This window comes from Genypterus blacodes, unplaced genomic scaffold (assembly GCF_046128005.1).
Source record: "Genypterus blacodes isolate CSIRO-AG114 ecotype Tasmania unplaced genomic scaffold, CSIRO-AGI_Gbla_v1 ptg000143l_1, whole genome shotgun sequence".
In the NCBI taxonomy this organism is placed as follows: domain Eukaryota; kingdom Metazoa; phylum Chordata; class Actinopteri; order Ophidiiformes; family Ophidiidae; genus Genypterus; species Genypterus blacodes.
The window spans coordinates 1305308-1317782 of NW_027466945.1; the positions used below are offsets into that span (position 1 = coordinate 1305308).

General features: G+C 41.8%; 1 protein-coding gene across 3 annotated transcripts; it reads right to left on the reverse strand.

Moving 5' to 3' along the window:
• Positions 1 to 3874: 3874 nt before the first annotated feature.
• On the reverse strand, positions 3875 to 7443 carry hlx1 (H2.0-like homeo box 1 (Drosophila)). 3 transcript variants are annotated; one of them, XM_076165419.1, is made up of 4 exons: positions 6803 to 7442; positions 6241 to 6432; positions 5912 to 6096; positions 3875 to 4714 (listed from the first exon to the last, which is right to left on the reverse strand). In XM_076165419.1, the coding sequence occupies exons 1-4, from the start codon at positions 7239 to 7241 to the stop codon at positions 4343 to 4345; spliced, it is 1188 nt and encodes a 395-aa protein (XP_076021534.1). In that variant the 5' UTR covers positions 7242 to 7442; the 3' UTR covers positions 3875 to 4342. The 3 variants fall into 3 exon arrangements, with proteins under 3 accessions (XP_076021534.1, XP_076021535.1, XP_076021536.1); XM_076165420.1 differs by having other exon boundaries at positions 6256 to 6432; positions 6803 to 7441; XM_076165421.1 differs by lacking the exon at positions 6241 to 6432 and having other exon boundaries at positions 6803 to 7443.
• Between the last annotated feature and the right edge of the window lie 5032 nt (positions 7444 to 12475).

A 12475-nucleotide genomic window follows, 5' to 3' on the forward strand; every position in this document is an offset into this window, starting at 1 on the left:
CCTTTTGTGCAAACTAATGTCAAGTCATCATCATCATCATTATCATCCTGACATCATCATCATCATCATCATCATCATCATCATCATCATCATCATCACCTCCCAACTGAGGAGAAAAAAACTAAAAGATTGAAAGTGGCACTCTTTGTGTTTGTCCGCTCCAGTTATTGAGCTGCAGTCGATGTGTTTTGGTTCCAGGCAGACAAAGCTGATGCATTACAGCAAAGGGGCAGAAATCTCCATCAGCCTTTCAAACAACTTCACAGATAATGCCTCAAAGCAGAGGAGACGTCACAGCTTTTAGTCCCGTTAATCCCTCAGCCACTGCAGACAGAAACCCCCTCTGCTCTCACAGAGCTCATTTGTTTTACACAGTTACTTTTTCAAAGCGTTAAATATTGGCGAATCTGCTAGGCTGGCTTGTTTTATGAGCTACCCTGTCCTGGGTTGCCAAGCGGGACGTATAGGTCAGCTTATAATGGAGGTGGAAAGGCTGACATTAAATACGGGCCAGATGGGCTTTATCCTATCCTGCTCATAAAAGTTCTCTGGACAGTTCACAAATCAAGGCCTCTCAGTATTATGCTAAGCGTTTGGATTGTTATTGTTATTGTACATTTGCAAATACTAATGTGATTTATAGCTTTTCATGGATAAGTCCAGACTCGACCCACTCAGACATTTCATATGTGAGCATTTAACGGTTAATATAAGGCTGATAAAGTGTCCGGAGCTCCATGATAACGGGCTCAATCGTGACAAGATGTAGGTGAGTGTAATCATCTTCATAGTACCTCACTAGCCAGTTAGCTCATGAGAAGAAGAGTATTGAAAAGAAACAAAAGGCAGCAGGTAGCAGGGGGGGGGGGGGGGTGAAAAGTGAAATTCAAGATGCTAAAGTAAAACGGAAAACCTGCCGCTCTCCAGGGGTGGCTGGTGTTTCTGGAGGGCAGGGGAGCGGACCTCATCGCACAGAGAGCTTCTGCTGCTCTGGGCACTGGGATGTTTCTGTTAACGCCATAATGAGCATCAAAGAGGGAGATGTCATGCTATCAAAAGGCAGGACCTGACTGCTGAATGTTACACCTGATCAATTTTTATGAATCTGTTGTTTCAAATCTTTTGAAGCAAGTAGCCTACCACCTCCAAGCAAACCTAAACATCTTTGTACCAGCAACAGGTTAGCATGCATCACAACAATCTTGAAGTTGGATTGTCAAAGTTGTTTTTATTATTGGAGCTATAGCATCGGTGTCGGGCCAAGCGTCCAAGCAAAGCTGTCCAACCCAGAGGAACGACTTTCCAACTGGGTGGCAAAATTGCAAGATCTGTATGAGCCACAAGGCCAAGCTGTCCTCCTCTTACCTCCTGCTACTCTTCCTCCTTCTCATTACGATCATTTGGCAGACGCTTTTATCCAAAGTGACTTACATTACATTACCACCCTTCGCAGAGGGGGGAGCAATAGAGGGTTTGGTGCCTTGCTCAGGGGCACCTCGGCAGGGACTCAAACCGGCGACCGACCGGTTCCCAGGCAGAAGCTCTACCCACTGAGCTACTGCCTCTCCTCTCCTCCTGGAGCTCCTGCCATGTTTTGAGTATAAGTTATGAATGGACACCAACAATTGTATGGGAAGAGTGAGCTGAATTTAAAAAGTAAGTAAGTAAGTTAAATATTAAACTTTTAAAATGTCATGTAATTTTTTTAATGTTTGTAATGAACACCATTGTTCATTTGTATTTTCGACACATTGTATAGGATACATTGTGAAGCTGTGATATGTTGCAAGTTACATTTAGGCAAGTACTATCTCAGTACAACTTTGACTTAGTTGATACTTGAGTAGAAATTAGTTTACGCTTGAGTACTTAACCCTTTGCAGTAAACCTAAGACAAATATGGTTCTATTTTTGTTATATTATTATTTTGATTCTCTGTTGATGGTGTCCTCTGTCAAAGGCCTCAAGTCTGGAGTTTCATTAAATGCACCGCTGTTCTTTGGAATATGCTGCTCTATGTAAACATGTAAGTCTTTAGAACCCTTACATGCTCTCAATCCATACACATACAGTAATATGTGACATGTTAGACAACATTTATTCCATCATCATGTAAGTAGGTTTGCAAAAGAACACAAAACCTCGGAAACCTTTACCGTGAAGTAGACGTTAGCAAAAGTATAAATGAGAGCGAAACTTTGGCCTTGAGGGGGCACATAATAACACAATAACTCACACACACGCACACACACAAGAGAAAGGGAGGACCGTCTGATGACATCATGTCATTTACGATCCTACACAGGAATAGTGTCACAACCTCCTTCTGACAGCTTTCATATAAGGAGCTTTCATGTTTCAGTTACGCTGCTATAGGCCTAGACTGCTGGGAGACTTTCCATGATGCACTGAGTTCCTCTCTCCTCCTCCCCTCTCTATCTGTGCCTATCCATGTTTCATTAATTAATGCATTTCACTAATTTTCATTTTCTGTGCTCCCTGGTCTCACAAGTTCTTGTGGAAGCCTGTAGAGATGAAGACCCTGTCCTGCTAGGAACTCGTGCATTCTACTTTTATAATTATCATACTTCAATTATTGTTGTTGTTGCTGTGCCTCTCTGTGTGCCACTCACCTCAGCCCCCTCACTCTCTTCCTCTCTCAACCCAACCGGTCAAGGCAGATGGCCGCCCACCTAGAGCCCAGTTCTGCCTGAGGTTTCTTCCCATTAATAAAGGGGAGTTTTCCTCGCTGCTGTTGCCAAGTGCTTGCTCATGGAGGAATGTTGGCTTTCTTTAAGTGCTTTATGTGAAAAGGGCCTTAAGATAACCTTTGTTGTGATGTGGCGCTGTATATTATTATTATATATTGAACTGAATGTATATCTTTTTGATTTAATATTTGAGCAGCCACTGATTGGGACATAATTATGTCTGCTGACTTTAGACTGTGATGAATGTCTTGTTAGTTATCAGACTCTTTAGACGGTAATGTAACAGATATTCAGGCTATCAAAGCCTCGACATGCAGCAACCGAGCTGAAAACTGAGCAGGGATGGAGAGGGGAGACGAGCTCTATAAATGGGTGACATGTTGATGATATTTGTGCCTGGATACATTAAATACACTCATCCGGGTCGTTGCTGCTATCTGGAGCCAGTGAATATACACAAACTATAAATTACCCTGCAGCTCTCTCACAGCTGCACGAGACATTTGGTCAACTGTGTTATATGAAGGTGCTTAGGAGCGAGCCTGAAGCTGTACATATTTATCATGGGGCTATATTTGACCCCGCTATTAAGACTAATTGTTCATTGACACTTAGATGAGTGAGTCTTCGCTACAGGGTTTAGTTGATTCTCTCCTGGATTAATGATCAAATCAATATTTAGGTCATTTTTAACCCAATGCAGTCTAAAGTTACTTTTCGTGACTTTCAATCCCATTTAATTCACAGAAGGGGTCTTTATAAATATCCTCAATAATAATAATAATAATAATGATAATGATAATGATAATGATAATACCCTGAAATCTAAACTTTCTAAATTATAAATTTTACTTTTCATTAAATTTGGCTTTCTTTTGTTTAAGCCCTGCAAAAACAAATATATATTGATATATTTTGGTTTGTGAAAATCTACCAATTTTGTACTAAATTAATAATTGTAAACATATTTACAAGGGAGAAAAGTTTAGGAATAAAAATTGAAAATTTTCAGGGAAAATATTTAAAAGAAAAGAAAAAAAATATCTAAAATAAATGTTTGGTCTTAGTTCTTGATTTTTGCCCTTGACAATTAAATTGGAGAAAAACAACATTTCACTTGTTATGCTAATGAAAGGCAATTTGAAAGAATAATAATATCAATATTTCAAAGTAAGAAACATTTTATTTACAACGTTTTCAGTGCAAATTATTATTAACAAAATAGCACAACCGTATATCCAGAAAAAAAATACATGAACACTGGGTGATGTTCTGAGATCTCATAACGTGAAACAAGTGGTTCATAACCTCAGAATTAAATTCACACCCGCAGATTCGCTTCACATGAGCAAAGCATCACGCACACACACGTCACTGAAGCGGCCTGTCTGTGGTTTGACTCGAAACAGAGAAAGGTGGTTGACAGACTATTTATCATCACCTGTGTGAGCTCGATCTTCTCTTCAATTGCTCCTCTTGTTCCCGGGAAATGCGGGAATATTGATGTGTGAATCTTTTACCTTAGCGGACTGACAGCAGCCTCTACCGGGGCCTTTTCACCGTCTTTTCAATGTTGTGCTTCAGTCCAAAAGCTTCAGCTCCGTACCCCCGGATTGTCCCCAGCTCATCTTTCATATGAGGATCTGCGGGGCCGCTACCTCCGCACCGGGCCCGGCCGCTGCAGCAGCTGCCGCTACCGCTACCGCTGCTGCCGCTACTGCCGTTGCCTCCGCGCCTTCGCTTGGGCCGCAGCCGCCGCCTCCGCTCATAATCACGCTGGTTTTATTGTGCTCAGAAATGTCCGAATGTGCGTTCTCCTCCGGCGCCTCGTCGGAGTCGCACTCGCTCCTTCCGTCGCTCTCACACTCAGACTCGTCCGCCTCTTTGGGCTCCGGGCCCTCACACGCAGCTTTGTCCGGCTGCTCCTTCTCCTTGTCTTTCTGAGCCTGCGCCTCTTTGGAGTGTCTCCACTTCATGCGCCTGTTCTGAAACCAAACCTTCACCTGGACAACACACACACACACACACTGATGAGCCTTTTTGAATCAAGCATTACAGCTGACTCGTGACTTCACTTGGACTTGAGCCTTTGACTCCGAAAAAACATTCAAAAATATTAAATTATCAAAATAATATATGTATAATATTTTTCTGTTTTTATTTTCCTTCCAATTATCGCACTGGAAAGCAAATACAAATAATACAAAGCATCCACACATCAGATCGTTCACATCGACTAGAAATGACTAGAGTCCTTCATGACTTGTTTAGGACTCGTCATTAATTGGGATTTTATTTTGGGACACTAGTGCCAAGACCTCCATCTCTGCTGATGTGTCCTGTAACATCTAGGCTACAAACTATAATATCTGAACTCTACTTGTCCAGTTTGGCACACACACACACACACACACACACACACACACACACACACACACACACACACACATACTTTCTCTAGAGTTCATTTATGGTTCTCAACGTGGGAGGGCGTAGAATCTTTCTTCGGTTGGCACAAATGTGAAAGTGCCTAGCAGAATTAAAATTTAGTGTCTGCAAATCGGAAATAATTGAAAGTAGCCTTAAGAAAAGATCACACAGCTCGTTTTCTTGTAATTTGATACAAGATGGAGTTTCCAAAAAATGTTTTAGGGGGATGGTGACAGGCTTAAAGTGTGCAACAATATTTGTCACATTGCCATTCACATACGAAAACAAATAACTTAAAGTTTTGTTTGTTTTGTTTTTCCATTTGTTTTGACATTTGTTGACATGTGTTGTCATTTTTTCTATACGTGTAAATAATATTGTAGAAATTACAATTACCCTACATGATGTATAATACTATATATTTGTTATTTTTAATTAAATATCTACTTATTTTCAATAGTTTCTACAATTTACAATTAAATTAAATCAAATAACAAATCAGGAAGTATCTGAACCGTCCAGGGTGGAGATGTCATTATTACACATGCGTCTTAGAGGCACTGACGTGTTTCTGAGCATGTAGGCTGTGGTGTTTGTTTGAATGTAAAGTAAGTATAAGATATGCAGGGAGATGTTATTTATGTCCTGGAAATCCATTTAAAAATAGCCGATGCTCCTCTAGGCCTGTGTGTTTGAATAGTAGACCTTTACGTTTGCATCATGTTATGGACCATTGACCTGACTACGCAACGTGAAAGGCTGCGTCTCACCTGCGCGTCTGTCAGGCCCAGCATGGCAGCCAGCTGCTTTCTGTCGGGCTTGGTGACATACTTCTGGATCTCAAACCTCTTCTCCAGTCCTTTTCTCTGCAGGTTTGAAAACACTGCCCGGGACCACGACCGTTTTCTCTTATAGGTCTGTGGCATCGTGTCCTTCGTGAGCACAGCATACGGACCTGGAAGACAGAGAGTGGACAACTACAGTGTCAAATCAAAGTCACGTGTCTCGTTCATCCACACACACGCACACAGAGGCGGACAGGTGTATATGTGTGTGTGTGTGTGTGTATGTATGTGTGTGTGTGTGTGTGTATGCTTGCCTAAGCGATGGCTACCTGGGAAGGTGTCCTGAAACTGATGCTGGCCTGATTGTCTGCTGCTGCCTAGTGAACTCATCATGGAGGACGCTTCGCTCATCCCGGGATCTATGGAGGAGAAGTACTGGCTGGCCGCAGGCTGAACGGGGATGTGGATCCCTGACTGACGGTTGGCGCTAACGATGGACGTGAGATCTGTTACAGAACAAGACATGTGCTTGTATTGAAGAATGATGCATGTTTCACGACAAAACAAACTCTTCTGGGTTCAACTCTTCCTGCTTAAGTGTCATTGAGCAAGACATTCCTTACAGCTGTGTGGCTGCGGTTGTAAATAACGCTGACCTCTAACCTCCCCGTGGACATAGAGCTCAATAAAATCTGATCATAGAGTTAGAATAAACTGTCCAACTGTCCAAGCACACGATTTGTTCCTTTCTGTGTATTTAGTTTGAACATGAGGTTAAACGTGAATACATAACGACTTTAACGACTTTATAACACATCAGGGTTTGTGGTTTTCTATGTCTGGTGGTAAGTTGTACGATATAATGTTACTGCTCACCTCTTAATGTCGACTTTTCTCTGGATTTTGGATCAAATTCTGTCGACAGTATCCGATCAATTCCGAATTTGAGGTCTTTGCTGGACGGCGGCGGAGCTTGCTGGGAGTTAAACGTGGTTCTGGAGACTGAGGTTAGCTGTAGTCCATGTCTGTGGTACGGAGACGCCGAACTCATTCTCGCCCCGTACACTGACGAATCCGGCGCAACAGGAGAAGGACGCAGCGGGGAGCTGCCGGAGTGCCCCTGCGCACGGTGGTGTCCCATATGCACTACGAGAGCCGAAGATCCCGGGATGTTTTCCGCGTCTCCAGCCTGTAAAATGTCCGCGATGCAGAAAGAGGGTTTCTTCATGGTATCCACAGCGAAACCCCCCGCGCAGTACGCGGACCATAGACTGAAATTAGATGCGTAAAACGGGTTGAGGCCGGCCGTGTACATCCCGGAGCCGTGAATGCGCCTTGATGTTCGTCAGAGAGCAGAAAGGACGCGCATGTATGAGGCAGGAACGCTTTTGGTAGCAGATGAAGATCGTCCTCTTAATGGAAGTGCCAAAATCACTCTCCCAAATCTCCAATCCTAACCCACTTCCACTCTCAAGTTCCTTCGCCGACACTGATTGGTTGATTTCTGAGCCAATGGATGTTTTGTATTTGCTCACATCACGCCCTTGTAAATGAAGATGACGTGTAGCCTGGAACACACGCGTACACTCACACGCACGCACTGACGCAGGGACCCCCCCCCCCCCCCACACACACACACACACAAACACACACACATTATTACCGGGACACTTCAGCAATATTTTGATCTTAAAATGACGGATTGATCAATTAAAATGAGCGCTGACGTCATTATCATCAACACATACACACACATAAACACAAACAAACGCGGGGACTGATCTTGGAAATTCTGATCCAAAGACAACAACAATAACATCAACATCATCGTTATCACACACACACACACATGCACACACACACACACACACACACACACACACACACACACACACACACACATACACACACACAGGCAAAGGGCCTTCAGTATGTCAGTCAATTCAATTTTCTGCCTCTAAAAAACTCTCTGATCTGTGTTTTTGACCAGCAGAAGAAATTTAAATTAAATCTAAATATTAGGCGAAAAAGTAAACACAAAATAGCGGCAAAACAAAAATGAAGGTGAATTATTCAAAATCCAAATGGAGTGTTGTGCTGTAACCTGAACCCCTGCGTCTCTGAGTCAGACTCATCCTGTTTTTGATGCTGTTATTCGCGTTAAATGAACGGATGCGCCTGTTAGATTTGTCCCAAAAATAGAAGCTGTTTTAGTATTTTAGGATACAGCAGAAATCCTTATTTCTTCCGGAGCATTGGGGGGAAACTTTATAATGACTGTTAGAACTTCCCTTTTTCAATATTTGTGCTACTTTATCTCGACCTGCAAGTTGCACGGTGACGCAAATCCGCCCCCGCGCTCATAATAAACAGAGGAAATCTATTCCCCTCCAAAACCAAAACACAATTAACTTCAGAGCGATCCTTCATCCGCAAGGCCCCTTCACACTCACACGTCAGGGGCCTGGAGTCTCACTCAGAGACGCGCTGCAGCAAAGACACATCCTTTACTTTTCTATGTTATTCACAAACAAAATAGCTCTTTTAATTTCTGACAATAGTTTGAATTTGAGTTTTTATTTTATTTGGAACAATCTCGTGTTTCTCGTGCTGCGCCCCCATCTGCCCGCTCACTCGCGTGTCTCTCTCTCTCGCATGTGTTGGAACAATAGCTTCTGAGGCAGCACGCATTCATTATAGTCCTGAATCATATTGCCGGAAGGAGCGATGGCCCTGACTGCCTCCTATCATAGTGTTTTTCGAGTGACACTTTTCCGGGTTAAAATTAGAAAATGCGATAGAACGTTCGCGCTCCATCATGCAGTCAAAACAATCCAGGGAAGAGGATGTGCCGAGTTATTTCAGGTGCTGCAATGATGAGCGTTCAGACTCTTTAACACAGCCGCTGGATCATCATGGCGAATATTGACTCGTTCACCTTATGATGTACTGTCACACGATGACATATGGAGCACAGGAAGACAAAGGAACAATAAGACAAATATAAATCACAGCGAAAACGTCACGACGAATGCTATTATGATCGGTTCGATGCCTTGTTGTTGTTGTTGTTGTTGTATGTGGAATCCTAGAATTGTTCAAGAAAAACTCACAAATTCGAGTTTAGAAATAGAGAAGACATTTATTAGAGAGTATTGTCTTATTCTTTCTTTGAGCATGTGAACACTGCGATCACGTGACAGCCAGGCAGAGTGAAGTGAAGGTGCCTTTATTTTGTTGACCCCCCACTTTGATTCAAATATTGTAGAATTGTTTGGAAGATTAAGACCTTTGTCGACCATTGTTTTTTTGTTTTGCTTAAAAACATTAATTCCACAGTTAGGTTTCAGGAATTTCTTTTCCTACAGATTTTTTCTAAAGAATCGAGAATTTTTTTTTAAAACATGAAATTTGACAAGCTTAATTCTCTGTGTTACAGTTTGATACACTGCAACATTTTGGATGTCTCTCTCTCTCTCTCTCTCTCTCTCTCTCTCTCTCTCTCTCTCTCTCTCTCTCTCTCTCTCCCTCTCTCTCTCTCAAACTTGACTTTGACCTTGAACAGGAAAATCCGTCCAGAAGCTGTAGAAGTTTCTATGGAACAGCCAATCAGCAGCACATACATGTAATGTATCTCAGTCAATGGTGAGCACTATATGGCCTTCCCAACAGTTAATCCTTCCCTCCCTCTCCCTTTCTCCCCTCACAATGTTCAGTAAGCTTTATGGATGGACAGAGGGACTGCAGTGCCTTGCACACATGGGGCGTCTTCAGCAGGATGGATAATCTCTTTCTCAGACTGTTGTCTCACCAAATCATCAGACTTGTCTCCAGTGGCTACAGTCACAGTGTTTACCTCACGCACCACTATCCTTTACTTTTATTGTCCCTTTATGCAATATATTTCTTTCTTTTTTGAGTCTTCTTTTATATGTCTCTTCTTCCCTTATTGATCCTGAGCTTAACATGGGCACAGATGAATCACAGGACTCCTCTGGCTTCTTCTGTCCATGTAGGAGTCCAGTTCAGGTAGCGCTGTTAAAACGTCATCTGTGTAAAATCACTGACTTGGAACACAGAGTCAAAAACTGAAATGCCCACTGATTCAAATGATTACCTCTATTTCCTTTTCCCAGGTTGATTCTCTGTGGAGCTGTTGAAATAATGGTGTGACCTCTCTGTTTAAAGGTATGGACTTAGGAGGCAATTAGTCTTCACCCTCAGGACTTTATTTGATAGTTTTGCCTTTCATTTGCCAACTAAAAACCCTTTCTCAGATTTGATGATACAAGAATTTGAATAATTCCTGCCAAGCTTCTCCAGCACATAAAGAAACATTACAACTTAAGAAGATGGGTACCTCTTAAATTCTTTACTAAGCGAGTATATGGATAAATGCATCACATGTCTATGGAGTCTCCATATTTTTTTGAATATTTATTATGTTCTGGAATCAGTTAATTCTCTGTGGATCAAAAAGTCTGGCTCAGATAAAAAAAGAAAATTGCAATTCTAGATTCTTTTTTTTAATCTAGGAAAATGGTAAATAATTAAGACGGATATTTATTGTCAAACCTTTTTTTAATAGAATATGTATGTTTGTTAGCATGGTACATACAAGTTCTAGGGTAAGTAAGGAAAAAGCTGATTTTAGCTGATTGTTCTGTTGTAAAAATGTACTTAATCCCAGAAATGATTCCACGCTTTATTATCATTTGAGCATTTGTGTCCTTCACACTTCCTGGTTTAGGAACACAACATCCTTGGCTCAGCCATGAAGCCAATCAGAGCTCATCCAGGCACTGTGAGAGTGAATGTCAAACACATGAGTCACATGCACAGTAAGCTGGAAACAGAGCAGCGCTACTGTGGACCAGCTGATGTTCAACCATTGTTGGCTGATTGCATGCTTGTGTTTTTCAGGAAGTCTTATCAGACAGAGGAAAACTGAATGAGCACTGAATGCTTGTTGCTCCGCTGGATCACAGGCAGGACAGAATTAAATGATTTCCATTATTAAACTGAGAATTATTGCTCCCCTCTGTAGAACTCAAGCTCAAGCCAAGATTACTATTTCTGGCAATGTTTGCCTCAGGAAGGAACTTTCGCAGATTTAATGGGACCTGGGCCATTGTACACAGTCTTCTGTATGGCACACTGCCATCATTTCCACCCAGAGAGAGGGAGACAGAGAGGGGGGGGGGGTAAGATGGCGACAGAGGGGGGGGAGAGAGAGAGAGAGAGAGAGAGAGAGAGAGAGAGAGAGAGAGAGAGAGAGAGAGATGGGATGTGTTTAAAGTCAATTGAAAACCAGAAAGGCCAATTTATACGACCGTAAAACAATCCAGTATATTTCAAACTCTAACCTTCTCTGTGCTGAGATGAACTCCAATGATACAGCCTGACACAAACACACACACACATTTCTGTCCCACGGTCGCTCTGTAGCTCTAATCTCATATTAGATGTGTTGTTTATGGACATTTCAATATTCGCATGAATCATACAAAATCATGTGAATTCCCAGAATAAACAGGCCCTCGTAGATACTGACAGAACAAGAGATGTATACACACAACACAAAACATCAGTAAATCAGATCAGAAGTGTTTACAAGCCCACAAATCAGACCTGGAATGTTTTATTCAGCCATGTTTATATTAGTTTCTTATGAAATAGATGGATATTAGATACTATTCAGAAACAATGCTGGTAATAAAAAAAATAAAAAAAAGATATTGAATTATTCACAAGCTTATGAAAGTAGTAAATGCACAAACAGCTCCCCCTAGTGACCTGTAGTGTTTTCTGCCTTTCATTCCTTGTGTTTTCTGTATGTAATGTGTGAGTCCAACCAACAAATGTGCTTTCAAATACAAATCTGGGCCCCCATGGAGTATGAGTTTGGTTTTTTGGGGAAAAGTAGCTTATCTGCAGAAGTATATAATAAATATTGTTTAATTTAGCTTTGATTCATGCTTAAGTTACAGTCACACATCCACGTTGTGTACAATCAATGCATAGTGCATTGTGGGTAAAGTCCAACAGTGTGTTACTTCTTGACACTGACTGATGATAGCGTGACACACTGGCTTGTACTTTTAAGACAAAGCTTATTTAAAAATGTGTGTATCGTAATACTGACATACTGATATATTGTGCTAATAGGAGTTAATGCTGCACGCACATCACATGTAGTTCATTTATCCCATAGGCCTACGTTCTTTATGTAATGCTGCCACTTACTGGACACACTGAGCACTACAGTAACTATTAACAGTAATTATCTTGTCTTGTGTTGTTCAGACATCAGCAAACCATCACCATCAAAATGTTACATACTGATCAAAAACCAAAGAATTGAGTTTGTCCATCACTGCCTGTCCTGCTTGGATGGACTTGTTTCGTCTGTCCAGAACACACACACACACACACACACACACACACACACACACACACACATCATACTGCTTCCCATGGAGCTCGACTCACAGCTGCTGCATATTTTGGGAAGAGCAAAATCATTTGAGAAGGGTTTGCTGTGCTGCA

Coding starts and splice junctions, on each gene's coding strand:
- hlx1 (XM_076165419.1), bottom strand. CDS start 7,241: ATGTACACGGCCGGCCTCAACCCGTTTTACGCATCTAATTTCAGTCTA. Junction 6,433..6,802: donor AGAAAAGTCGACATTAAGAG/GTGAGCAGTAAC, acceptor GTTCTGTAACAG/ATCTCACGTCCATCGTTAGC. Junction 4,715..5,911: donor TGGGCCTGACAGACGCGCAG/GTGAGACGCAGC, acceptor TGTGTTGTCCAG/GTGAAGGTTTGGTTTCAGAA.